At 48.1% G+C, this 25,826-nt stretch overlaps 1 protein-coding gene across 8 annotated transcripts in view; it reads left to right on the forward strand.

Annotated features, from left to right (window-relative positions):
* MGRN1 (mahogunin ring finger 1) overlaps positions 1–25,826 on the forward strand; it is a 150,532-nt gene that overhangs the window by 17,477 nt on the left and 107,229 nt on the right. For all 8 annotated transcript variants that reach the window (XM_019540036.1, XM_019540034.1, XM_019540037.1 and 5 more), the window contains exons 2-3: positions 5,521–5,639; positions 24,082–24,170. In XM_019540036.1, coding sequence (XP_019395581.1) covers positions 5,521–5,639; positions 24,082–24,170 — 208 coding nt within the window. The remainder of the gene's footprint in view (positions 1–5,520; positions 5,640–24,081; positions 24,171–25,826) is intronic.

Consider the following 25,826-nt stretch of genomic DNA (forward strand, 5'->3'; position numbering starts at 1 on the left):
CCAGGGGTCCCGCAATGAGCTCAGCTAATTCCCTTAGCACTCTGGGGTGGAGATCGTCCAGACCACCTGATTTAAATACATCCAGTCCCTCTAGAAGTTCCCTGACGAAATCCTCCCTGACCCTTGGTCTGGGTGCGCCTTCCCTGGGGCCTGAGGGGGACCCAGTGGGGGGGCTGATCGGGTCCCTGCTCAGGAAAATGGAGGTGAAGAAGTCGTTAAATAGGTTAGCTTGGTTGCCTGGTGTGACGACCACATTTTCTAGCGTGTCTCGCAGGGGCCCCACGTTACCTGCTACCTTCTTTTTTGCCTCCTATGTATTTAAAAAAGGACTTCTTGTTGTCCTTGATCTGGGAAGATAGTCCCAGTTCCATCTCTGTCTTGGCCTTCCTGACTGCCCCCCTGCATCCCAGAGCAACCACAGTATAATCCTCCCTGGTGATGGCCCCTCCCTTCCATTGGGTGTATGCCTTCCTTTTTGCTAGTTAAATGTGAAAATTTATTTGCCACTAGTGGTTATACCATGAAACATATAGGATGTATAATTTGTCTGAGTTCTGCACCCTGAATCTTAGGAATTTCCTGACTTATTCTTGTTTTTTAACATGAATGTTTCAGTAACACTAAGCAATACTTTTATTTAGTAGGGGTGCACCGATAGATTTCTTGGGCTGATACTGATGGCTGGTTTTTAATGAGCCATATCGGCTGATACCAGCCTGCCACAGCTCTCCATGCTGCAGGGCTGCATATTGGATTATAAATCTGTTATGGGGAATGGGGAGGGGCAGATTGAGGCCTCTGTGATAGGGGGAGGGAGTGGGGTTGGTGCTGAGGCAGGGGCAGGTGCTGCCCAGCTGGGGCGGGTTGGAGCACGGGACGGAGCTGCAGCTTGTCTGGGGGTCAGCTCCTGCTGCTGCATGCCCCCCCGGGAGGCTAGTGGGGGGCTGTGTACGCCCGGATCTGCATGCAGGGTGGGGAGGGCGGCTGGAGCGGTGCTGGGCTCTTCCTGGCAGGGGACTGGGCCAGGCTGCTCTTGGGGTGGGTGGTGCTAGGAGAGCAGGTTGCAGGGGCTGCAGCTACCCCAAAATTTGCTGTAACCTCCACTCCCAGAGCTACTACTGCCTGGCCTAGTGCAGCCTGGCCCAGCCCCTCACTGGGAAGAGCCCATGCAGCCCCTAGTCCCAGCCTGCAGCAGCAGCCTGCCCCACCTCCTGTGCAGATGCAGGGGCACACGGCCCCATGCTCTCTCGGGGTGTGTGCAGTGGTGGGAGCTGCCCCTTTCTCTCCTTCTCCCCTGGGTGAGCTGTGACTCTGACCTGTGCCCTGCCCTGCCTCGGCTGAGCAGCACCAGCCACTTCCCCTGCTCTAGCCCCATTCCTACTCCTTCGCTCACCACAGAGGCCTCAGTCTGCCCCCCCACCATGTTCCTTCCCACCCCGCTGCCCCTTCCACCACAAAAGACTTACCAGTTGGACCCAGCTGCTCTCCACTCTGCTGGGCTGCACTCCTGCTGTCTGCATGTTGTGTTGCAACTGTACGCATACATTTATGGACCACATCAGACAAAAAAAGCCGATTGCTGATACTCTGTTTTCCTCATATTGATGCTGATCTGATATGGGACAGATGTATTGGTGTACCTCTAGTCTTTAGTTTACTTTTTTTTTTTAATTATTTTAAATCAAGCTCAAAAAGATGAGGTACAGCACAGTTTCATGAACGTACATTTTTTTTCCAAGTGAACCTTTTATAACAGTGTTAGAATCCCATCAGCTAAATATATGGCTGCTGTAAAGAGAAACTAACCAAATTTTGCAGTGCCCAGAGGAAACATTTAAACCAGGAGTCAGCAACCCCTGGCATGCGTGCCGAGCATGGCATGCAAGGCCATTTTCCTCAGCATGCCACCGCCATCCCTGGCTCTAGGTAGCTGCTGCCAGCTGGGAGCCTGGGCTGCTCCCAGCAGGTGGCTGGGAGGCTGCAAGCCCTGCTGCAAGCAGCCTAGGCACCGTGGCTGGCAGCAGCTACCCCAAAGCCTGGGCCGGCTGCAGATGGGAGGCTGCAAACAGCTGCTGCCTCCTGGCCCCGGTTAGGTGTGGTGCCAACATCTGCTGCCTTCCTGAAGCCCCGGCAAGGAGGCAGCACCTGTTTGCAGCCTCCCAGCTGCAGGTGGCCCATGTTCTGGGTAGCTGCTGATGGCCACTGAGCCTGGACTGTGGGGCCTGGGCTTTGGGTGGGAGCTAAGGGGCAGGAGCAGGGCTGGGGGGCTCTTGTGGGGGACCTGCACAAAACAAATACACAAGGTCAAAGGGAGTATCAGAAGTTTTATTTATTGTCACCAGGTTTACAATGTTTAGAAAGTCTGGTATTTACTGTAAAAACAAACAAACCCAAAAAACAAACAAAAAATGGGGGGCGGGGGGGCAACATTTATGATGATTAACTATACTAATATGCAGTACATCCTGCCATGTACCACCTGCCCTCGTTTTGTTTTTCTGGCATGCTGGCACTCCGGCACCTTCCAAGGTAGATATTGTGGTTTTTTTTCAGCACTCTAGCCAAAAAGCATTGCCTACCCCTGATTTAAAGAAACAGCACATGTAGGGAGAACCTATTTGGTTTTGCTGTTTTAAATGTCCTGTGTTGTTATAGTCCTAGATGCTAGTTAGATAGGTAAGGACATTTTAAATAATTTTGTCTGTCTGTATATTGGGTCAGTGGTGACGGTATTGAAAGGATCAGCATAGAACACTGGTTGTAATTTTGTGAGTTTAGCTTGTGTCTGCTGTAGGTGATTCTCTAAAATTTGCTGTAGAACATCTCTTCCTGGGTATTTCTGACTGTGTTATCAATCTGTCACCATAAGTCACTGCCATTTTTTGACTTATTAAGTAATGATCCAGGACTGACTTAGTGTATTCCACAGTTTTTTGTTAGTACCCGTAGGGCTGTAGAAGCTGTCTTGCTCTTTATCATGTCTCCTGCTTAGCTCCTTGAAAACATTTGCCTTGCGCTCTCTAGGACTTGCACTGCACCAGGTTTCTAGCTTGGAAAGTTAATGAGCACTTTATGCACCAGTGTGAATGCATTCGTCTAACAGATGGCTTGCAGGAGGAGAGTAGGAAATAGTGTTTGGGCTTGCATGGTGACTTTTGTCTCTGGCTCCATCAGTCTTAGATTTTTAGGATGGAGAGACTGTTTTTCAGAGCAGAAATTCGTATTCTGTCTTGGATTTCCTCCCTAATATGAGATGCAATAGACAGTCAATATACTGTCAGTACAGTAAGGTTTATTTATAGATGTTTCTGCATTACCGTGCTATTTCAGTCCCTTACAGATGTCATTAATAACTTATCTTCCAAAATTCCTCTGAGAGAGGCTTTGTTTTTTGTTGGTTTTGTTTTTTTTTTCTTCTCGCGTTTCACAAACTAAGTGAGGTGTGAGGCCTGGTCTCTGAATCCTGTGATTCAGAGATCTTAGGAGTATTACAGGAAGTGATGTAGTAGGCATGGTGGAAGAAGAGTCTTCTAGCTGTGCACTAAATCAGCGTTGTACCTTATGGTTAGGTGGTGCTGAGTTTCTGGATGGGCCATGTTCTTGATGAAAACCAAAACTTAAGGGCTCTATTGTTTGTCATTGTTAAACATCCTAGTAGCACTTCTGAGAAGAGTGTGAATATTAGTTACAATTTCCTGGCCAAATTACAGCTGGATACCTCTATTCCAGTCCTTTTAATTACCTCTGCTGTTCCAACTGGATATGATATTTTGGCTCCTTCCCATTCTGAACCTCTTGCAAAGTGGAGCCTTTATTTGCTTTCTTAAGTAGCCGCCATTTCTAACCCAGAAAATGTTGTGAAGAGATTCCAGCTGTATAAACTTGCTCCTGCAAATCTGAGGTTATGGACAGGCATACATTTTAACTGCATTAAGAAAGGAAGCACACCAACAGCTGTTACCATTTTATCAGTGTGAGTCCGTAGGAATAGAAGGTAGCTAAATTGGCTTGAGTTTTGACATGAAGCAGGGTTAAAATTAGAACTGTTTTGCTATAGTTGTATCTCTGCAAAATTGTGTAGCTGTAAGTGATGCGCCCTAACCCTTTGATAACAATACAGATGTTATATCTGTACTTTTACTTAGTAAGTAATGTGCAGGTTTGGTCCACAATCTGGATAAAGCACTTAGGAATTTGTGGGGTTAAAAGCACCATAGAGGTGATATCAAAAGATAGTCTTTTGTGAATGCAGAACAGATTTATGTGCACAGGAATGTTAATGTGAACTGCATATAAATGCAGACTCCCTAAGAAGAGATTATGACCCCTAAACATGTCTCATTCATAGAATACCAAATTATAATCAAGAGTCAGCCATCTGACTTTGAGTTAGGTTAATCAGCCACTGCAATTCTGAGATTTCCTGCATGCAAAATTTTTTTGCAGTTAAACAGATAAAATGCTCTAAAGCAATTCTGCTTGACCTAAAGCAATTCTGCTTGACCTATATAAAATGTGAAATTAATCTCTTTGTGCTCCAAGCTATTATGGAGTTTGGCATAAATGTACATGTCACAATGCACCCCAAGCTGATTGGTTTTATCCATCAGAAAGTCAAACTGGGGTTCTACATTCAGAACGGCTCTTCATTTTACTCTTAATTGCTTGGGGTGCAGGGAAAGGGATTGCTGTCTAGGACACCTTAGCATTACCATGCTGATGTTGTAGACCTGGTATCAGCTAGATTTTGGACCCCACCTGAGTTTGATTATCTTGGGGACAGGATTGGGATGGCATGGGTACTAAGGTGCATGGTTGACAGCTCAGAAGTTGCAAGTTCGAGGCCTGCCAGATTCAAGTGAATCTTCAAATTCTGCTAAGTACCTTGTCACAAGGCCACAAAAAAGCAAAGGATCTCTGGGGAGAAGGACATATTTCTAAAATACAAACATCTGGAAGCCTATGAGCTTGTTAGCAGAGCTCAGTCTTTGGGAGTCCATCATTAAAATGGCACTATCTATGCAGGATAAGACAGAACTTTCTTGAAGCAAAAAGAAAAAAGTTGAAAAAGCGGAAACCTCTTATAAAAACCCTCTTGTTTTCAGAATAAATCATAGTTATGGCTTTCCAGATGGATTGAGAGTTCTGTGTGATTAATGCCTTCGTAACCTTTCAAAGGCATTCACTCCATATAGGGGTTCTTTATAGGGCTCCGAACTGCAGCTAAATGTATGTAGGCAGTGCAGTGAAGTTGTTCGGCTCACTCCTCTAACAATACTGTAATGGTTTGGCCAAGTTTCTTCTTGCTGCTGCTTGTGCTCACTGCTATCGGCATTGACACCACATGACACCAGTGTTGTCAGGAATTCTCTTAATTGCAGTGCAGCATTAGATCTGTACTTTAAAGCACAGCCTGGTTTATGTCACAGGCCTCCCCTGAATACACTGAATAAAAGCTGAAGATTGTTATTGTTTTTCAGGAGTCACTCATTTGAATTTGTTTACGTCTTGTTTTTCCAGGAAACTACTTTGCAAGTCACTTTTTCATGGGAGGCGAGAAGTTTGACACCCCACATCCTGAGGGTTACCTCTTTGGGGAGAACATGGATTTAAACTTCCTTGGGAATAGACCAGTTCAGGCAAGTTGATATGTATTGTCAGTTGCATCTATGTGTATTCTGGTCCTTCAGTAGGAAATCAGCTTTAATACTTCCACTGGAATTGGAGCATGGGACTTCTCCAGGGTTCTGTTTCTGGTTTTGACACTGACTTGCTCTGTGTCTTTGGACAAGTTGCATAAACTGTGTGTTGGTGCTTGTGGCAGAGCACTCAGGTGACCTGCGCCTGAGAACAGAAAAAGCAGCTTGGGAGAGACCCCTAGTGGCCAGAATAGGGAGGCCCAGCTGCCAGTTCCCAGGGCAGCCAGAGCAACAGGTGCTGGTTGCCGAGACAACCGCTGGCAGGGGGCCAGGTGACAGGAAGGGGCAGGGCGTGGCCTATATAAGCCCAGGCAGGAGGCCAGGAGGGCAGTTCCCTCTGGCAGTCAAGGAAGGCGGGGGCTTGGCCAGTGCAGAGAGAGGGGAGAAGCCCGACTGCATGAGCATCTCCTGGTTGCCATGGGTTGGAGTATTTCCTGGTAGGGATTGAATGATGTCCTGACCAGACAGTTTAACTTTTTATGTTATAGCCCAGGGGCTTGTGTTATTGTTTGTTGTTGTTGTTACACCGGAGGACCAGGTGAGGCTATTAGGGGTTGGAGGAGGCCTCATAGGGGCTCCACGGGAGCGTGGGGACCTTGGCGCCAGAGAGGGTGCAGCATTTTGGGGTGCATTGACCCCAGCCCCTGGAGCAAGGGGGGGCTGCAAGAAGCCCCTGGAGCAAGGGGGGGCTGCAAGAAGCCCCAGGGGGGTAAAGGAGAGGGCCAAGTCGCAACAGGGCCCAGGTCAAAAACCACGTCAGTACCATCTGCAAGGCTTGGGCTGCAGTGTAGGGGAGGAAAAGGAGCTGCAGGTAGTGCCCCCTGGCACTGGGGGACATAAAGTGGGCAGCCTCCTGCTAATTGCATCAATCAATTAACCAGTTAAGATCAAGGCATGGCAGGTGAGTAAGCAGGTGGTTGGCCCATAACAGGAGGGTGGAGTCACCCCTAGAAAGCCTCCGGTAGTGATACTCCTGTCACAGTGCTCCTATTTGTAACAAACTTATCCCTTATGTGCATTAGGCTGCAAAGAGCTGTGAGCTTCTTCAGGCAACAGTGATAAGGAATTATCAAATGGTTAATGGGAGATCTATCTCCTAATTTCTTTTGTACGAACACTGCTTTAGAATTATATTCTAAAGGGATTATATTCCCAGAGTCTCAAATTTAGGATTTAATGCAAGGTTCTGTAACTTTTCAAGGTATACCTTTATTAGTGGTAGTGCCTGCTTTATGGGAAATCTTACCTTAATTCTGATTCCTTAATCAACTAATGTAGAATATTGCTGTTAAGCAGGTGGTGAAGATGCAGTGTACCTTGCTATTGTATGGTAATTTAGGAATTTTCCTGTGATTGTCTCCAGATGTGTGTCCACCTCGTGTCTTTGAACATGGAGACTTATTTGGCTAGAGGTACCTGTTCAGGACACATGCACCCTCCTGCTTCTTGGGGTTACTGAGGGCATAAAGGGAAGAAAGTTATCAGCCGCTTCACTGCTTGAGACCAAGCTTCTTGGTCTCTGCTTACTGCAGTTTTAACTTCTTTTGACTTTTAATCAGTAGAGTTAGTTTTCCCTATTGCTTACTGGGAATAAAAAAAAATATTTGACCCAGAATAGGCTTCCTCAGTATTGCTCTACTGCAAATGTTGGGTCAGATCCAAATGCTTTTTTTGGTCTGACCTAACTGCCTCTGCTACCTGGAAGAATCTCACATCTCAAGAACATTCATTATCTGTAAGTTTTTCATTTCCTGAACTGACAGGAGGAGGCAAGGCTCGAAGATGCATCCCTTGAGAAAATGGAATGGGCATGCCTCTGATCTGGGAGAACCGAAGTGCAATAGTGTGGGCTCCCTATATTTAAAATCTTTAGCATTGAACTTGAACAAGAAAATGGTGTTTGTGGGTAAGGGGAGCTCAGGGGTAGATTTTTACCTCCCAACAAGTACCTCCAGGAGATTTCCACTTTCTGGCCCTATAAATAGGGTTTTGGTACACAGGAGTTCTTGATTAAGCTCAAGTGCATTTCAGTGTTTTCGCTCAGTTTCAAAATGTTGAGTGAAGAACTGATGCTAACAACAGCTCTTTGACTTTGGCTTTCTCTCTGGCCCAGCTCCATTGGTCTCTGGCTCAATGCTACTGATTACTAGAGAGACAAGTATAGCACTGAGCTATTTACCACTAGTCATTGCACTGCCTAGTTCATTGTTGCAGACCTAGAAGGAAATAATGACCTTGTCCTGCTCCTGGGCATCAAGGGAACCAGTAGCATTGCCCATATTCATGGCATGAGCAGACTTGTACTGCAGAAGACTGAATCATTACCATTTAACTGCACCTCCCAGATGGTACTAAGAACTTGGCATCAAACTCCCTCAGTGTTCTTTCCTTAAAGCAAAGTTTTCCCAGTGGATCTAACACATGTACTTTTTTTTTCCTCCTCACTGATATCAGAGTATATTCAAGACTTAGAGCACTGGCATGGATATTCCCCTAGAAAGTGTGCCCCACTCTTTGACTATGGGGAGTCTAGAGAGGTGTTTAGCCATGTGAATATGAAGTCAGGCAGAAGGCAGGACAGAGGTAGTACCTTAGAGATTAGCTGGTTCAGAGATTCATGACCTTTCATAAGCAACCGTCTACTTCGTAAAGTGCATCTGATGAAGTAGGTGGTAGCCAGTTAGAAGTCTCTAAAGTGCCACCCTTCTGCACAAGGGTCATACTAGCAAAATACTGGGATACCAGATATAATCATCTTTTGAGCTGTGGTTTGATGTCTTTGCCCTGGGCTGTGCTCATCCAGTGCTAATGTTACCCTACAGGCTATGAGCATTACAAAGGGGAGGTAACTGTAGGAACTGGAGGTGCATTGATGTATCAGTCCATATCGAATTGTCACCAATAAAAGGAAAGTTGACATTGACATTCGGCTTGTTTGGCCAGTGTAGCTGATAATGTCGCTGATCATGTGCGTGCATGCATGCATCTGCAGCAGGCACACAGCCAGGAATGCAGCCCAGCAGCTTGGGGAACAGCGTTGAGCTGGTAAATCTGTGGGGGAGAAAGGGCATGGGAGAGAGAAGGTGCATGGAGAGTAGACCTAGGCCCACATGGTGAGGCAGGGAATGGGGCTAAGGCAGGGGTAGGCGCTGCCCAGGCGGGACATGGGATAGAACTGTGGGTGGATCATCCAGGGTATATGGGAGGATGGGGAAGGGGGGAGCTTCCCTCCACTGTGTGCACCCCTGGGGGAGGCATGTGGGGCATGTGCCCTTCAGATTTGTGAACAGGGTGAGGGCAGGCTGTCCGCTGCAGGCTTGGGGCCGGGAACTGTGCCGGCCTCTTCTTGGTGGGAGGGCTGGGTCGCGATTGTGATTGGGGTGGGCAAGGGTGGGGCGGGCAGCAGTGGCACTGGGGGGGAGGGGCTATGGGGTGACTAAGGTGAATTTAGCCCCCTCCCAGTGATGTTGCCACCTGTCCTGCCCTGAGCACAGCCCCAGTGAAGCCCCCGTGCTGGGAAGAGGCTGGTGCAGACCCAAGCCTGCAGTAGGCAGCCCATCCTTGCCCTGTGCACAAATCTGGGGGATACGTGCCACCCATGCTTGCCCCAGGGGTGCGTGCAGCAACGCAGAGCTGCTCCCCCCACTCCACCCCTCTGTGCCCTCCCTGGCTGAGTCACTTGTGGCTCTGTCCCATGCTCTGCCTGCCCTGGCTGGCAGCTCCTGCTCCAGCCCCATTCCCTCCCTCACCATGGAGGCCTTGATCTGCCCCCCCTTCCTCCCCCCACCCCCATGTCCCTTCCCCTCACTGACTTAGCCCAATGCTACTCTCCAGACTCCTGGGCAGCATATCTGCTATCGGATTGGTATCGGCCGATATGGTTAGTTAGTTAACTAGCCATTGGTATTGGCCAAAAAGATCTTTATAGATGCACCCCTAATAGGAACAAACTACACTGCTCTTTGTTCAAAGGCTTTGGCTTCCCTGTCTACCTTGAAGCCTTCATTGGCTTCCCTGTTTCCTGGAGCAGGAGAATATGCCTGAGACATTGATTCAACTCACAGACTTGGAAAGTTTTACTGCAGTCTTTCTCCTCCCTCTCCCTGGATTGAAGCAATGATTCCCCAGCCACCCCACACCTAGGTCATGGGCGACTGATGCCTCCCGAGTCTGGGGGGGTCCCCCAGCTGTCAATCCCTGGGCCAGTGGCAAAACCAGAAGTGCGCTTCCACTGGTACTTCTGGTTTCGCAGCTGGTGCTTCCAGGGGGTTCATGGCCAATCTCAGGACCTGCCAATGTAGACAACTTAAAACTTTTTGTAAAGAATGGCATGGACACTCTTCAGATCCCTTTGGAAGAAGCTGAAGAACCAAGGCACAAAACTTTGTCTTAGTGAGAAAAGTGGTTTTGCTTCTAAATTAAATGATTAATGGACCTCGCTAAACGTGTCTGGCAGCCTTTGGTCATGGCATCCCCCATCTTCATGTACAGGGAACAAGAAGTACAAAAGAGATCCATGCGACAGAGTACTTTCATTCCCATTGGGTCCAAGTCAGCTTACAAGGGTCCTGGATGCAGTCAGCATGACTTCCTCTTTGATGGTGGCTGTAACAGGGTCCCTGCTGGGAGCCCTGTTACTTGGGAAAATCCCAGGCAGCTGTGGGAGGGTTCCCCACACCATGCAAGGTTGGCCAATGGAACGCTGCTTCCGAGGATAAAGGAATGGGGAGGTCTCAGAGAAAATGCCTTTGGGCACCAATGGATAGAAGAGTGGGGATACTTTAGACCCCAGAGGTAGAGGTTCTGGTAGATGATCTGAGGCCCAGAGAGGTGCCGAAATCAAGGGATCACAAAGACAGAAAGTCAGCAATGCTGTCAGTTACTTACGGAGGAACTCCAGCTGCAGCGGTGAGTCTGGGGAAAAGCCGAAGCTCCGCACTGTGATGAAGTGAGGCATCCCTAATTAGAGAAGGGGTCTCAGGGCGAGACCTGGGAGGGGAAGCTGGCAACCACCCCAGAGCTCGGGGGTTAACTGTTCTGGAGCCTGAGGTGCCAGCTCTGACAGCAAGGGAACTCCCAGAGCTGCGCCGGCACAAACCACAGAGATACTGAGGTAATTAGTGGCGATAAGCCGAGGCACGGGCGTGGGAATGCCTTACCCACCTTGAACTCAAAAGTGACTGAGCCCGGCTTGTTAAAGGTTATCACAGACTGAGTGAGAGTAGCCGGGGACGCTCCCCACAGAAGTAGCTGGTGCGGAATGAAAGGTGCCATGTGCACGGACTGCTAATAGCATAATTAGCATCGTAGGACACTGTCCAGCACTTACCTTGAGGATTTCAAAGCTGGAGATCCCCTCCTGAGCCCAGGGGACAGGTTGAACGGGCTGCCGCCTACAATCTGGGCCGCTGTAAAAGAAAAGATAAGAAAAGGAAATGAAATACCAGGAATAATGTAACGTGTCGGAAGTAGTCATTCTGTGGGTACCCGTTAACATTCCATCAATTTCTTTCCTCCCCTAATAAGATTCAAGTCGTAGCAGGCGAGAACCAGAGGAATGGGCGGTGTCCCGTTAACCTGATAACAGTGGCAGTAGCACTCATCATGGCTACAAGGGTTGGCCTTTTCTCCAGAAAGTGAGACTACTGTAGGCAGCCTTCCTTTTGGGAGTGGAGTCGTTGAATGCCAAAGATGGATGCTGTTGAAGAACATGACCTCAAAGTACCTTCTTTATATGGTGGTCAGTGGGAGCCAGTTGTCTTGGTGCACTGTGACCAGTGAGGTCCCTCAAGACTATGTTCTAGGGCCTATACTATTTAACATCTTCATCAGTGATGTGGACATTGATGTCAGAAGCGGATTGGCCAAGTTTGCTGACAACACCAGACTCTGGGGTAAAACATCTGTACCTGAGGACAGGAGGGTGATCCAGGCAGATCTTGACAGGCTCAGGAAATGGGCGGATGAGAACCTGATGGTGTTCAACACTGAAAAATTCAAGGTTCTCCACCTTGGGAGGAAAAACCTGCAGCATGGTTATAGGCTCAGTAGTACTATGCTGGTTAGCACTACAGATGAAAGGGACTTGGGGGTCATGGTTGACCACAACATGAATATGAGCCTTCGATGTGATGCTGCGGCTAGTAAAGCGAGCAAAATGCTGGCCTGCATCCATAAATGGTTTTCAGGCAAATCCCCAGATGTCATTCTTCCGTTGTACTTGGCCTTGGTGAGGCCACAGCTGGAGTACTGCATCCAGTTTTGGACTTCACAATTCAAAAAAGGATGTGGAGAAGCTTGAGAGGGTGCAGAGGAGAGCTACGCACATGATCAGAGGTCAGGAAAACAGGACTTATGATGAGAGCCTGAGAGCTGTGGGACTCTTCAGCCTGGAAAAGCACAGGTTCAGGGGTGATCTGTTGGCCACCTATAAATTTATCAGGGGTGCTCATCAGAAGCTGGGGGAATGTCTGTTCACCAGAGTGCCCCAAGGGACGACAAGATTGAACAGTTACAAATTCCACTGCGACCAATTCAGGCTGGACATAAGAATGAACTTCTTCACTGTCCGAGCCCCCAAGGTTTGGAATAGACTGCCACTGGAGGCAGTTCAAGCACCCACTTTGAATGCCTTCAAGATGCATTTGGATGCTTATCTTGCTGGGATCCTATGATCCCTGCTGACTTCCTACCTCTGGGGCAGGGGGCTGGACTCTGATCCTCCGGGGTCCCTTCCAGTCCAAATGTCTATGACATATCCTGACACCAGAAGAAAGCACAGCAGGTAGTCTTGGAGAGGTGTAAAACTACTGACTCTGCTGCTCAGTTCTGTTACTTCAACATAGATTCTAAGATGAGAGTTTTCCCAAAGATGAGGACACCCATACGTTCTGTTCGGTCATCTCTCCCCACCTTGTGCTATGAACGACTGTTTTGATGGGATCATCAAGTCGTCTGAACTAACTCCTGTGATTCTGGTTTCTATTGGACCCTTCCAGCCCTTTCAGGAAGCAGTTGGTCTGTTTCACACCTTTTATAGACCCATATTATTATAGATCCAGAGGTGTTAGATCTAGTTTCAACTGGTTATTTCATCCAGTTAATCATTGCTGTTCACTATTCATGAAGAGGGATGAAAAAAGTGAGATCTTCTCATGAGGTTCTCTTATAACAAGAAGTCTGGTTGCAAGTAGTGATTAAAAGAGCTTTCCCCATCAGCAGGCTGGTTATTTTCTAATCGTAATAAGAGGATAACCCGGGGTGGGCAAAATAAGGCCTGTGGGCCAGATCCAGCCCACTATGCCATTCTGTCTGGCTTGTGGGGCCCCTACATTTTTTGTTAAAAATTAATATTTATCTGCTCTGGCTCCTGTCAAAAATGATAGGAGCCTGGGGCAGCAAGGCCCAGGAGAAGCCACAGCAGGGTCTGCCTGGCCTTGGCCCTCCAGCCAGAAGTCTCTGCCTAGAGGGACCATGCTTCTGGCCTGGGACTGTGGGGCTGCTTAGGCCTGCGCTGGAGCAAAATTCATATAAGGGCAGGGGAGGGCTGCAAGAGATAGCCCCAGTCCTCCGGGCTGGGCTGGCTCTTGGTGTGTCCTGTGGTCTGGCCGTGCAGCCAGGAGTGAGCAGGTGCCTGGGAGCCAGCAACAGCCAGGATCCTTTCGCCCAGACAGGCGAGTGCAGGGCGTGTGGGGTCGGAGCTGCATGTGCTAGTCCCTGCCTGTACTGCAGGGCTGAGAGTGAGCGGGTGCATGGGAGCCAGCACCGGTGTTCAGGAGCCAGCACCAGCAGGGCTCCCTTCTCTCGTTCCTGGTGCAGCCAAGCCCAGCTTCATAGTCCTGCCAGCTGCACCCCACCTTCCTGCTGCCCTGCTCTGGGCCCTGCTGACACTGGCCTGGGGTAGTACGCAGCTGTTGGTGGCTCCTGCACAGTTGCTCGCTCCCAGACCCCCCACCCCAGCCCCATGGTACAGGTGGGGACCGGTGTACAAACCTGGAACCCTGAGGGCCCCATGCTTGCCCATCTGGGTGAAAGGATTGGGCCCTGGGCTGCCCAGGTGACTGCTCGCCTCCCTTGTAGCCTGGCCTGGGGCCAGGTGGCTGCGGAGACTTGCATTGGGACTGCAGCCACATTTGCACTCTGGTCGCTTCTGCCACTGCCAGGAGGCTGGAGGCCACTGGGGAAGGGCCTGTCTGGCCCAGCTGGCTGGGACATGGCATGGGAAGTCCAGGTAGGCAGTATGGAAATTGCATGCTGCACCTGATGCTTGGGGTGGCAACCGTCTGGCTACCCCACCCCAACCCCTGTACACCCCATGCACTCACCCATACCCCACCCCAAAACCAGTCTACTCACCCATACCCCACCCTAACACCCCTGTACACCCCATGCACTATATAAGAGTAAGACTGAATTTTGAGCTATTATGCAACCACTTCTACATATACAGCACACACACACAATTCAGGACAAAAATATATATTGTTAATTAAATTAAAATACATTATTACGGGTATTTGATTTTTAGTACACAATTTGGGTTTTTTATGGTTCTAAGATGGCAGATCCTCTTCCCCAAAGGAGTACTTCCAGGGGCAAGGAGAGGAACTTCTGGTAGCAAAGGTCAGAGGGTAGGGGCAGGACTTGCAGTCCCAAGATGGCAACCAGGGGGCGTGGCACCTGTCAAGGGGCGGGGCTACTTATGCAGCCCTCGAAGGCTTGCCAAAACTCAGTAAGCAGCCCTCTGCTCAAAATAATTGCCCACCTCTATGATCACCCATCTTGAACAGAGGATGTAGTTCATTCACCTTTAGGCTGAAGTTTCATGATGGTGATGACAGTTACCATAATCCCTTCCCTGGATTTGGAGTATTGGCTTGAATCTCTTGGTCTTCAAGTTGCTTACTTCCACATATCCATCATATCACCCCACAGAAATTACTTGAGGCTTGTGGTAGATCAAAACTATTCAAGGTCTTACCAGTTAGCCTGTCAACAGCTCTGTTTTGCAATTGTAGTAGCCCACCTCAGGAGAAACAAAGTGTTTCTGTGCCCTTTTCTGTATAACTGGCTGGAGAAAGGGTGGTCTTCTCTGCGGTTGCTTTAAATTGATGCCTGCTTCCCTGTTCCAGGGATCGAGTCTGATCGTAACCACTCTGAAGTTGTATCTCATGGCAATACATAGGCTCAGAATCATTGGGGTCCATTGCAGCTTTCACATTAGCTATGACATGCATCCCTTAGGACTAGTTCCAGTTTATTATAAAGATAAGGAATAGATTCAGATAAACCCTGGACAGCCTGTGATTTCACCCCCTGCCCCACCCTCTCTGGTCAGGTCCTTGCTGAAATAGTAAAAAGATCCTATAAATATATTCAAGGAGGTACCCTTCTCTTACTGTCCAGGACAGTGGCTCTTGAGTCTAAAAAGGTTAAGGTATACCTCATTTGACTCAAGGTACCGCTTGAAAAATGCTTGCTGTTAGCTTTCATGCTGGATTTTTTTCTGTATAGAAAAATACATAATTTACTCAAATACAAGGTGTCCCTAAATACAAGACAACCCCCCAATAATTCGATTCTACACACAGAAAAATTATAAATTTAGTAAATGTTCCATGTATGGAAACTAATTATTAGAGCATCATCCTAATTTGTTGCGTTTCCCACCCCCTACCCCACTATTGCAGGTGGTGGGGGAAGAGGTAATGAGAGGGGCAGTAATGGGGTAGGCAGTGGGGAATAGACAGTGGGGGAGGGATTGGGGGGCTTGTGGGAGTGCAAGTGAGGGGGGCAGGATTGGGGCAGGCAGTGAGAGAGGCAGACAGTTTGTCTTCTTTACCCCCCCCCATTATGCCTACCCCCACCCTGCAGCGTTAGGTTGTCCTCGTTTCCTCCTTCCCCTGTTCTCCTCTCTTCCCCTCTCCAGGCCACTTCTGCTACTCGCAGTTTCAGTTTCCTGCCCCCACTTCCTCCTGCCTCTTTTCCCCTACCTGGGCCTCTACCTCCCCCTTACCTTTTCCCTTTGCCGGAGCCTCCATCTCATGGAACATAGTTCCAGCCCATAGCAGTGGCACGGAGCTGGGACTGCTGTTAGTCTGGCCCTGTAGCAGCTGTGGCAGGGAGCCAGCACTGCTGTTACAGGGCCAGGCTGGAACAGCAGTGATGGCTCTGCGCCCCTGATACGGAGCCTGGTTCCAGCCCATCCCTGTGCTCCAGGCTGCAGCAGGGACAGAGCCTGCTGGCATGGAGCAAAAGTAGGAGTGCAGCAGAGGGAGAGAGGGGGAAGTGTGTGTGTGGGGGGGAGACTGGAGGCTGTGAGAGAGCAGTGGTAGGGCATGTGGAGGGAAATTTGGAGAGGGGCAGGTGCAGCTGTGGCTCTAGCTCCTGCCCCAACACTGAGTTGGGGCCAGAGCTGCAGGAGCTGCCTGCCCTGCCACCGCCTCATGCTTGACTGTGTAAAGTGAGGGGCTTTTTTCTTCCATCTTAAATGAAGGGAAAAATCTTGTTTTCTAATTGAGTAAATAGGGTAATAGAAGAATGTTTCTATTGCAAAGAAGTCAGAAAGACCACAATAGGGCAGCTTTGTTTCTGACACCAAAGATTCCTGTCTGAAATCTCCAGGTGTATATTGTGAATCATGTGTAGGCATTTAGTGGGATCTTTAAAATACTTGCAGCACTCGGGTTGAGAATCACTGGTCTTGGATTATAGTGGCAGAAGTTCTGTTGCGGGACTGAAAAGCTACATAAACAGCATTCAAAAGTGAAAGTTTATGGTCTTGAGGAGAACTACAGACCATATTGACTTACTAGGGTGACACCTGCAAATCCATTCTCACAGTGCATCTCAGGACAGTTGATATAAATTATGATAGACACCACCATAACCATGCATATAAAAAATGTAGAAAGTATCAAATCTTTCTGTCCAGTTACCCTAGGAAGCAGTCCAGCTCCAGATGTGGTGCATTAGCCATCCAGAATATATTTCTGGGGCTTACTTGTCTGACCTTTGGAACCACCTACTCGGGCACGTATTTTTGAATCAGAAGCGGGAAATTAAGGGGTTTATCTTCGAGGCATCTTTTAATTTAAAGCTAATCCAGGATGGAGCCATCTGCAAGGTAGACAAATGAAAGTGTCAGGTTTTCTGTTCCAAAGAAGGCATGGGCCCAGAGTTCCCATCTAATGCATTCTTGAGCTATAGGATAACAAGGTTACTATATGCCTTTTCCCCCGTTGCTTCCCAGAGTCTTGTGCAAAATTAGACAAAATTTTGCCAGTCTGATCATAGCCCTGGTATGGCTGAGCCTGTCCTAGTCGGAGACAACCGTGGCAGAGTGTGGAGCCCAGGGCAGATCGGGACGGGGGGTGAAAGAGGGCCTGAATGCAAAGCTGGCTTAGCTCCGTGGGGCCTGGGGCAGCCAACCCTCTGCCCCCTAGGGATCACCCTGATCCTAGTTAGGAAGTTTCTGTGGGCTTGTCTACACATTCATTAATGCACTTTTGGTAATGTGTATTAAATTTAGTAACTCCACTGTGAGGTACTAGAAAAAGATGCGTTAGCTTATTTTAATGTGCATTAGTGAAAGTGCACTTTTTGTGCTGCTTTAATGCGCATTAAAATAGGCTAATGCTCATTAAAGCACATGCATAGATACGCCCTATGTCTTATCCCTCTGTGTGAAAGGCTTGCTTTTGCTCTGGACCTGAGAGTCCTCAATGTCATGGCCTGGATAAGTGGATGACTTTTGAGAGTAGAAAGGTCCTATTCTTCACTTGTTTATGATATATTAGCTATTAGCAGGAAAATATTTACAAGACAAACTTTCCTGGAAAAGCAAATTAGTTTCTTTCTTTGGTGCAGTTCAAGATTCCCTAATACTGTATGAGATTTTTTTTTTATACCTGTCATAATAGAATACCTTCTGGAGGTGAGCAAATCACCCCACCCATTGGGTTGTTCTGGCTGTATCTACCACCTGTCTTGGTTTACCATCCACAGGTACATAGTTAGGAAGGTGTTTTTCCATTCCACTATTCTAAAAGTATTGGAAAGTATGAATTGGGTAGCTCCACCATAGATTCATAGATTCTTAGGGGCTGAAAGAGACCTCACAGATCATTGGGTTCAGCCCTCCCGCTCAAGGCAGGAAGATAACTGGGGTCAAGAGACCTCAGCAAGGACTCTCCAGTCTCCTCTTGAAAACCTCCAGGGTAGGTGACTGCAGCACCTCTGGAGAGAGTTTATTCCACAGTCTAGACACCCTGACTATGAAAGAGTTTTTCCTGATATTAAGCCTGAAGCGGCCTTCCGAGAGTTTGCATCCGTTGGTCCTGATCTTCTCTAAGGGTGCCCTAATGAACAGTTGTTCACCGAGCTCCTGATGCACTCCTCTGATATAGTTGTAAGCCGCTATCAAGTCCCCTCTCAACCTTCTCTTCTTTAGTCTAAAGAGGCCCAGGTCCCTCAGCCTTTCCTCATATGGCTTGCTTTGCAAGTCCCTGATCATACAGATGGCTCTTCTCTGGACCCTCTGGAGTTTTTCCACGTCCTTTTTGAAGTGGTGCCCAGAACTGGATGTAGTACTCCAACTGCGGTCTCACCAGTGCTGAGTACATTGAGAGTATCACTTCCTTAGCTTTATATGAGATGTGTTGGTTGATGCATGCCAGCATGTTATTTGCCCTTCTGGCCACCGCATTGCACTGATGCCTCATGTTCACACAATAGTCATTACCCCTAGGTCCCTTTCAGCCGTGGTGCAAGTCAAGCTGTCACCTCCAAACCTGTATGTATGTTTTGGGTTATTTGCTCCCAGATGAAGTTTAACACTTCCAAGTGTAAGGTGCTCCATCTGGTTCCAGTCTGCCCAACTCTCGAGCCTGTCCAGGTTTGCCTGTATCAGCAACCTATCTTCTGGCATGGCCACACTGCCTCATAACTTGGTGTCATCTGCAAACTTGGCCTGTGAGCTTTTCACCCCCACATCCAAATCATTGATAAAGATGTTGAAAAGCAGTGGTCCAAGCACAGACCCCTGAGGGACATCACTGGCCACCTTGTGCCAAGGCGACACGGATCAGTTCATGAGAACTCTCTGGGTCCTACCCTGTAGCCAGTTTCTCACCCACTGAACTGTCCATCAGCTGAGCCCACAGTCTTCCAGTTTTCCCAGAAGGATATTGTGGGATACTAGATCAAAAGCCTTTTGGAAGTCTAGGTATATAATGTCTGCCTTGTCTCCCATGTCCAGGTGGTGAGAGACCTGGTCATAGAAGGAGATGAGATTGGTAAGACAAGACCTACCTGTGACAAAGCCATACTGTCTGTCATTCAGAATCTTATCTTCTGCGAGTGTATTGCACATAGATTCTTTAATGAGCTTTTCCACAATTTTCCCTGGGACACAGGTTAGGCTGATTGGCCTGTAGTTGTCCTCCCTCTTCCCCTTCTTCAAGATGGGCACAACATTGGCCCTGTTCCAATCCTCAGGGATCTCCCCTGTATGCCATGAATTCTGAAAGAGCTTTGCCAGGGGTTCCTTGATGACTTCAGCCAGCTCCTTCAGCACTCTCGGATGGAGTCCATCTGGTCCCGCTCACTTATAAATGTCTAGCTTTTCTAGTTGGTATTGTACCCACTCAGCATCCACAGTGGGAAGGCTGTCAGTCCCAGCATGTCCCCTGTGAGCCTTATCTCACTTGATTTTCCCTATGGCCCAGTGAAATACTAAAGCAAAGTGGGCATTCAGGAGTTCAGTTTTTTCCTGAATGTCAGTTACCAGCTGTCCCAAGGTGTTAAGCAGCAGTCCCACACTTCCATTTGTTTTCCTTCTACTGCCTACATACCTAAAGAAGGACTTCTTATTATCGTTGACTCCCATGGCTAACCTAGACTCAGTCGCCACCTTGGCTTTCCTGATCATTTCCCTACAAGTGCTGGCCACTAAAGTATAGTTCTCCTTGAGGACCGTCCGTAGCTTTTACTGTGCATACACCTCTTTTTTTTTCTTTTTTGAGAGGACCACAATGTCCCTATTAAGCCAGGAGGGCTTCCCAGCCCTCCTGCTACTTTTCTTCGTTGCAGGAATGGTGTCTTTTTGTGCTTCGAGGATTATGTCTTTGAGCAATGACCGCTCTTTGTGCATCCCATTTGCCTTCCCTCCCGGGGCCCTCCCCAATTGCACTGCAGTATCTTTATCTTTGCAGCTGTCATGAATCAATCATTTGAGCTAATGACATCATGTCAGTAAAGATGGCCTTCCAGATTGTTGTCACCTCGGTGAAAAGGGTGTAGGAGATCTGAGCCCTAATGATTTGATTCACATTTTCTATCTAGAAAAAGGTGTCTGTAAGCACTGGGGATCCTGGTTTTCTCTGATTTAAAAAAAAATCCCCAATTTTTGTCCTCTAAAAACCCTCTAAATCCACATTTTTTCTGTGATTTTTTAAAATGAAACACTACTAAGATAGATAGATAGTGGTGTTTCATTTTAATCAAGGAAAAATGTGGATGGGGGGAGGGTTTAAAACCAAAAATTGGGGATTTTTTTTTTTATCAGAGAAAACCAGGATCCCTGGTAATCTCCTGCTGAAAGTTCTTGTTAACTGCTGAAAAAAACCTGAGGGGCAAGGATTTCTTAGGATGACAGCTTTCATTGGATCAGCTGTGTAGGCAAACTTGTTTAACTTTATCCCAACTACATAGTTGGTCCAATAAAAACTATCACCCTAAGAAGTCCTTGTATCGTGTATAATTTCAGGACCATCATGGTTACAACAACTTACACAACTCTTACACTGTTGTAAAAAAACTCCAACAGAATTGCACTTAGCCAAAACATTCATCTTCTGATGTCTTCCCAATTCTTTGTGTCCATGAAAGCCATTGCGTCTTACCCTGGATGTGAAATGTGACCTGAGCCTACATTCACAAAGGACAAACCCATCCAAGTCATCTTCTCAGCTTTGTGGGCCCAGCAGGATAAGGACATAGTGATTCCCATCCAGAGACTTTTCCAAATGGATTTATGCCTGTGTTAGAATAGACAGTGAAATAGCCAAGGCAGATGCTCTAACAAATATTAGCACATTTGCACATTAGCACCAGAGCTCAAGCATATCTACAAAGTTACTAGAAAAAAACATCCATCCTAGATTTCATAGATTACATAGACATTTGGGCTGGAAGGGACCCTGGAAGATTGAGTCCAGCCCTCTGCCCCAGGGGCAGGAAGTCAGCAGGGATCATAGGATCCCAAGAAGATAAGCATCCAAATGCATTTTGAAGGCATTCAAAGTGGGTGCTTGAACTGCCTCTGGTGGTAGTCTATTCCAAATCTTGGGGGCTTGGACAGTGAAGAAGTTCGTTCTTATGTCCAGCCTGAATCAGTTGTGGCGGAGTTTGTGACCATTTGATCTTGTCGTCCCTTGGAGCGCTCTGGTGAATAGACATTCCCCCAGCTGCTGATGAGCATCCCCGATAAACTTATAGGTGGCCATCAGATCACCCCTGAGCCTGCGCTTTTGCAGGCTGAAGAGCCCCATGGCTCTCGGCTTCTCATCATAAGGTCTGTTTTCCTGACCTCTGATAACGTGCGTAGCTCTCCTCTGCACCCTCTCAAGCTTCTCCACATCCTTTTTGAATTGCAGAGCCCAAAACTGGACGCAGTACTCCAGCTGCAGCCTCACTAAGGCCGAATACAACGGGAGAATGACGTCCCGGGATTTACTTGAGGAGCATCTATGGATGCAAGCCAGCATTTTGCTTGCTTTACTAACTCCAACATCACACTGAAAGCTCATGTTCATCTTGTGGTCATTCATGACCCCCCAAGTCCCTTTCATCTGTAGTGCTAACCAGCGTAGCACTGCCGAGCCTATTAGCATGCTACAGGTTTTTCTTCCCAAGGTGGAGAACCTTGCATTTTTCAGTGTTGAACACCATCATGTTCTCGTCCACCCATTTCCTGAGCCTGCCAAGATCCGCCTGGATCACCCTCTTGTCTTTGGGTGTGGATGCTTTACCCCAGAGTTTGGTGTCATCGCCAGACTTGGCCAATCCGCTTCTGACACCAATGTCCACATCATTGAAGGTGTTAAATATTATAGGCCCTAGGACAGAGCCTTGAGGGACCGCATTGGTCACAGTGCACCAAGACAATTGGCTGCCATTGACCACCACCCTCTGGGTCCTACCGCGGAGCCAATTCCCCAGCCAGTGGATTGTGGTGAGGTCAAGGCCACAGTTGGCCAGTTTAGCCAAGAGGTGATCATGGAATACCAGATCCAAGGCTTTTTAAAGTCAAGTTATACAATGTCAATCTCTTCCCCCTTGTCCGGGTGATAAGTCACCTGGTTATAAAAGGAAATTATATTTTTAAAGTGTTTCCCCTGGAACTCTGTTTACATGTTCTTGAGATGTAAATTTCTGAACCCTTCACTGGAAAGCTGTCTCTGGCAAAGTGTTACTTCAGTAGCATTTCTAGTGGACTCTGATCCCACCTCTGAATGAATTGGTCACTGCTTTGAGGATCACTTTTGGACAAGTGCTTGAAGGAAAAAGAAACACTTCATAGTCATTGTAAAATAATTTAAGGTGAGTCCATATTTCAGCGCATTCCACAACCTCCCCTATCTTACTCAGTCTGGAATAATTAGGGTTCAGTTGTTGGAAAGAAATTCCCTTTTGCTCTCAATGCAAAATGTGTGTGTGTTGTATGGTGGTTGTACTCAACTTTTAAGCCTTGTGAGCCATACAAGTGGCACAGAGCCTGCCTGTGGGCTGGATCTGGGATTGTTTCCTGGGTGGGCCCAGAGCAATCCCAGCCACCCCCCAGAGCCAGAATTGGGTCCTGGGCACCTGGCACCACCTCACCTCCTGGATTCTCCTCCAGGGGGTTTAGACTAGGGGTATATCGATAGAGATTTTTTGGGCTGATACTGGTATGACCAATTTTTAAGGAGCCATATTGGCTGATCCGATTGGTGATATCCAGCCCGGTCAGTGTCTGGCTGGTAAGTCTGTTGTGGGGAAGGGTCCCCGGAGAAGGAAGGAGGTGGGGTGGGGTCAGATCAAGGCCCCCACTGTGAGGGAGGGAGTGGGGTAGGGGCAAGGGCAGGTGCTGCACAGCTGGGGCAGGGTGCAGGATGGAGCCACAAGTGGCTTGTCTGGCATGCGTGGGGGTGGGGGCAGCTCCTACCACTGCATCCAGCCTGGGAGGGCATGGGGGAGGCATGTCCCCCTGGTTCTGCACGTGGGGCAAAGATGGGCTGCTGCTGCAGGCTGGGGCCAGGGCTTCACTGAGCTCTTCCTGGCAGGGGGGCTGGGCCGGGGCTGTGCTTGGGGCAGGTGGTGGCAGGTGCTGAGATGGAGGCTGTAGCCACCCCAAAATTTGCCATAGCCTCTCGCAAACCCTCCTCCCAGCACTGGTGCCCAGCCCAGCCCCCTGCCAGGAAGAGCCTGGCGCTGCCCTGCCCCAAGCCCGCCCTCGCCCCATGTGCAGGACCAGGGGGACATGACCCCACATGCCCTCTTGGGGTGTGCACAGTGGTGGGAACCACTCCCTGTCCCTGCACCCCCCTGGACGAGCTGCTTGCGACTCTGTCCTGTGCCATGCCCCGCCCTGGCTGGGAAGCACCTGACTCTGCCTCAGCCCCACTCCCTCCCTCATTTCAGAAGGCCTTGATCTGCTCCCCCTCCCCTACACCCCTATCCGTTCCCCCACAGCAGACTACCAGCCAGATGCTGCTGGGCTGTGCTTCTGGTTGATGTGTGTTGCGCTGCAGCTGCAGCGCAATGCATGGGGGGCATTTATCGGTGACATTATCAGCCAAAAAAAGCCAGTTGCCAATACCATTAATTTTCCTTATATTGGTGCCAATCTTTTCCAGGATTTTCCCTGGGACAGAGGTTAGGCTGATGTGGCCTATAGTTGTTTGGATCCTCCCTCTTCCCCTTCTTAAAGATGGGCACAATGTTGTCCCTCTTCCAGTCCTCAGGCTTTCAGTTCTTTAATACATGGGTATCTAATTCTGGTATAAAGGGCTGCAGTAGTGCCATGGGAACTAAGTTGTCTGTTCCTGAGAATAAAATGGCAAGATCCAGGGCAAGCTGTCCACTATGCCTTGCCAGTGTACTTAGGCTGCATTGCTGAGCTGAAGAGGAGTAGTCAGTCTCCATTGCCCATTCAGGTAGTCTGTCTACTAATACATCTAGCAGATTTGCTGGTTAGTGCCAGTTGTAGTTGGTTAAATGAAGAAAGAAGAGTATTTTGAGGCTGTTTGGACGCTTTTTGTATAGGGCAGATTTGTATGTCATTATAAATCTAATACACTAAGCTGGTGTATTAACAAAGCCCTGTGTCTTTTTTTTCTAGTTTCCTTATGTAACCCCAGCACCACATGAACCTGTGAAAACCCTGAGAAGCTTGGTGAACATCCGTAAAGACTCGCTTCGTCTTGTGAGGTATCTTTACTCATTTAAATCTTAGTTATATTGATTACAAGGACTAGGGCATCCAGAGCCAAACCATGCATTTGGTAGTCCATAGAGGAGAAGGCCAAATAGCAAGCTATTACTCCAGTGTTGCTCTCAAGTCCATGCCAGAGGTTCAGTGTTCATTAGTAATTGCATTTTTTTGTATCAGATTATTCACTTCATTTGAGCAGTCAGCATTTTTAAACAGCACCAGGGAGGCTGATGTTTCTAAAGGGTGAGTAGAGCAAAAAGCTCAGTGTAGGAAACTGTGGTGTTTGAGTGTTACTCAGGACTGTTAGCACAAATGGAAAATATTAATCATATTAAAGGTACAGACAGATTCCTTTCTGAGCGGTATACTTGGAAAGCTAGAAACAAATTGATCTTGGTGCAGGTCCCAGGCAAAGAGAACTGACTAATTTCAAATAAAACTGCCTCAGTTTTTTCTTACTGGCTGGAGTACAGTGTAATCTCATACATTCAGGTGACTGCACCCTGTACATGGAAGGGGTAGACTAGATACTAAATCTCATAATATGTCACCATGATCTAAAGCAACAAAAGTCAAGATTTGGTCTTTGGGTTAAATGTTGTTGTGGTGTGACTAACAATTAAGCCTATGGCTGTTCTTGCTTAATACAAAGATATGGTGCTTTGGGGAGACCAGGTCCCAATATGTAGTGCTTGTTCTTGGTCTGAGCAGTGTGTAAGCTATCTCCATATAGCATTTTTGTAGAATTGCACAGTTGGGCTGTCCAACTGTGTTTCCCCTGTGCAATCTCACCATGGCCCTGTGCCCCTATTGTGTGAGCCACCTCAGGCTCCTGCCAGTTTATAGGCTCCTGTGCAGGGCTGGGCTACATAGATCCCAGAGTCTCATGCTCCCAGGGTTTGTGGTCCTGCCCCCAAGGGTGGGAACAGGAAGCACAAGTCAGAGGATGGAGAGGGAACCTGGAGGTCCTGCCCAAAGTAGCCAAAGAGGTGAGGGAAGCAGCACCTGGAAGGGAGTCTGGGGGCTGCAGTTTAAACTGCAGGATGCCAGTTGAACAGTTTTCATCTAGCCCAACTCCTGCACAGATCCTGGTGTCTCTATGTAGCCCCCTTCATTTTACAGAAACTGGGGGCAGTACTTAGACACCTGTCAAATGTCCAATTTGGCATATGGTGGAGAAGATTTGGTTGCCTTAATAAAGAGTGAGTAAAAAGAACTAAAAGCAGGCAGAGGTGATCAGCCTTATTTCAGCTGTCCAAAACTGCGGTGACAGTCTCAAAACTAGGGAACCAGAAAGAGGGAAGTAGCGCCTATTTGCTTAGAAAAAATCTCAGTAAATTTCCATGTTTTGAAGATCTCTTGGCTTTTCTAGCCAAAGTATGTGTCTGCTTCACTAGAAAAAAATCCTTCTGTTTCCTCTGTAGCCAGATCTTATTTTGTAACCAACATTCCCTACTTCTCTGGTAAGCATAATACCAATGTCCCATCTCAGACACTGAAGAGGGCTAGAGCCCCACATTTGGGGAAAAGTCTTGCTGGGAACACAGGAGTTTGATTTCTAGCTTCTGGCTCTCATCTTTCACTTGCTATGTGACTTTAGATGAGTGATTTTTCTCTCTGACTTCCATCCTTTCTACAATAAGAGAAATTAA

The sequence above is a fragment of the Crocodylus porosus genome, unplaced genomic scaffold (genome assembly GCF_001723895.1).
Source record: "Crocodylus porosus isolate Cpor-Errol unplaced genomic scaffold, CroPor_comp1, whole genome shotgun sequence".
NCBI classification, from domain to species: Eukaryota; Metazoa; Chordata; order Crocodylia; family Crocodylidae; genus Crocodylus; species Crocodylus porosus.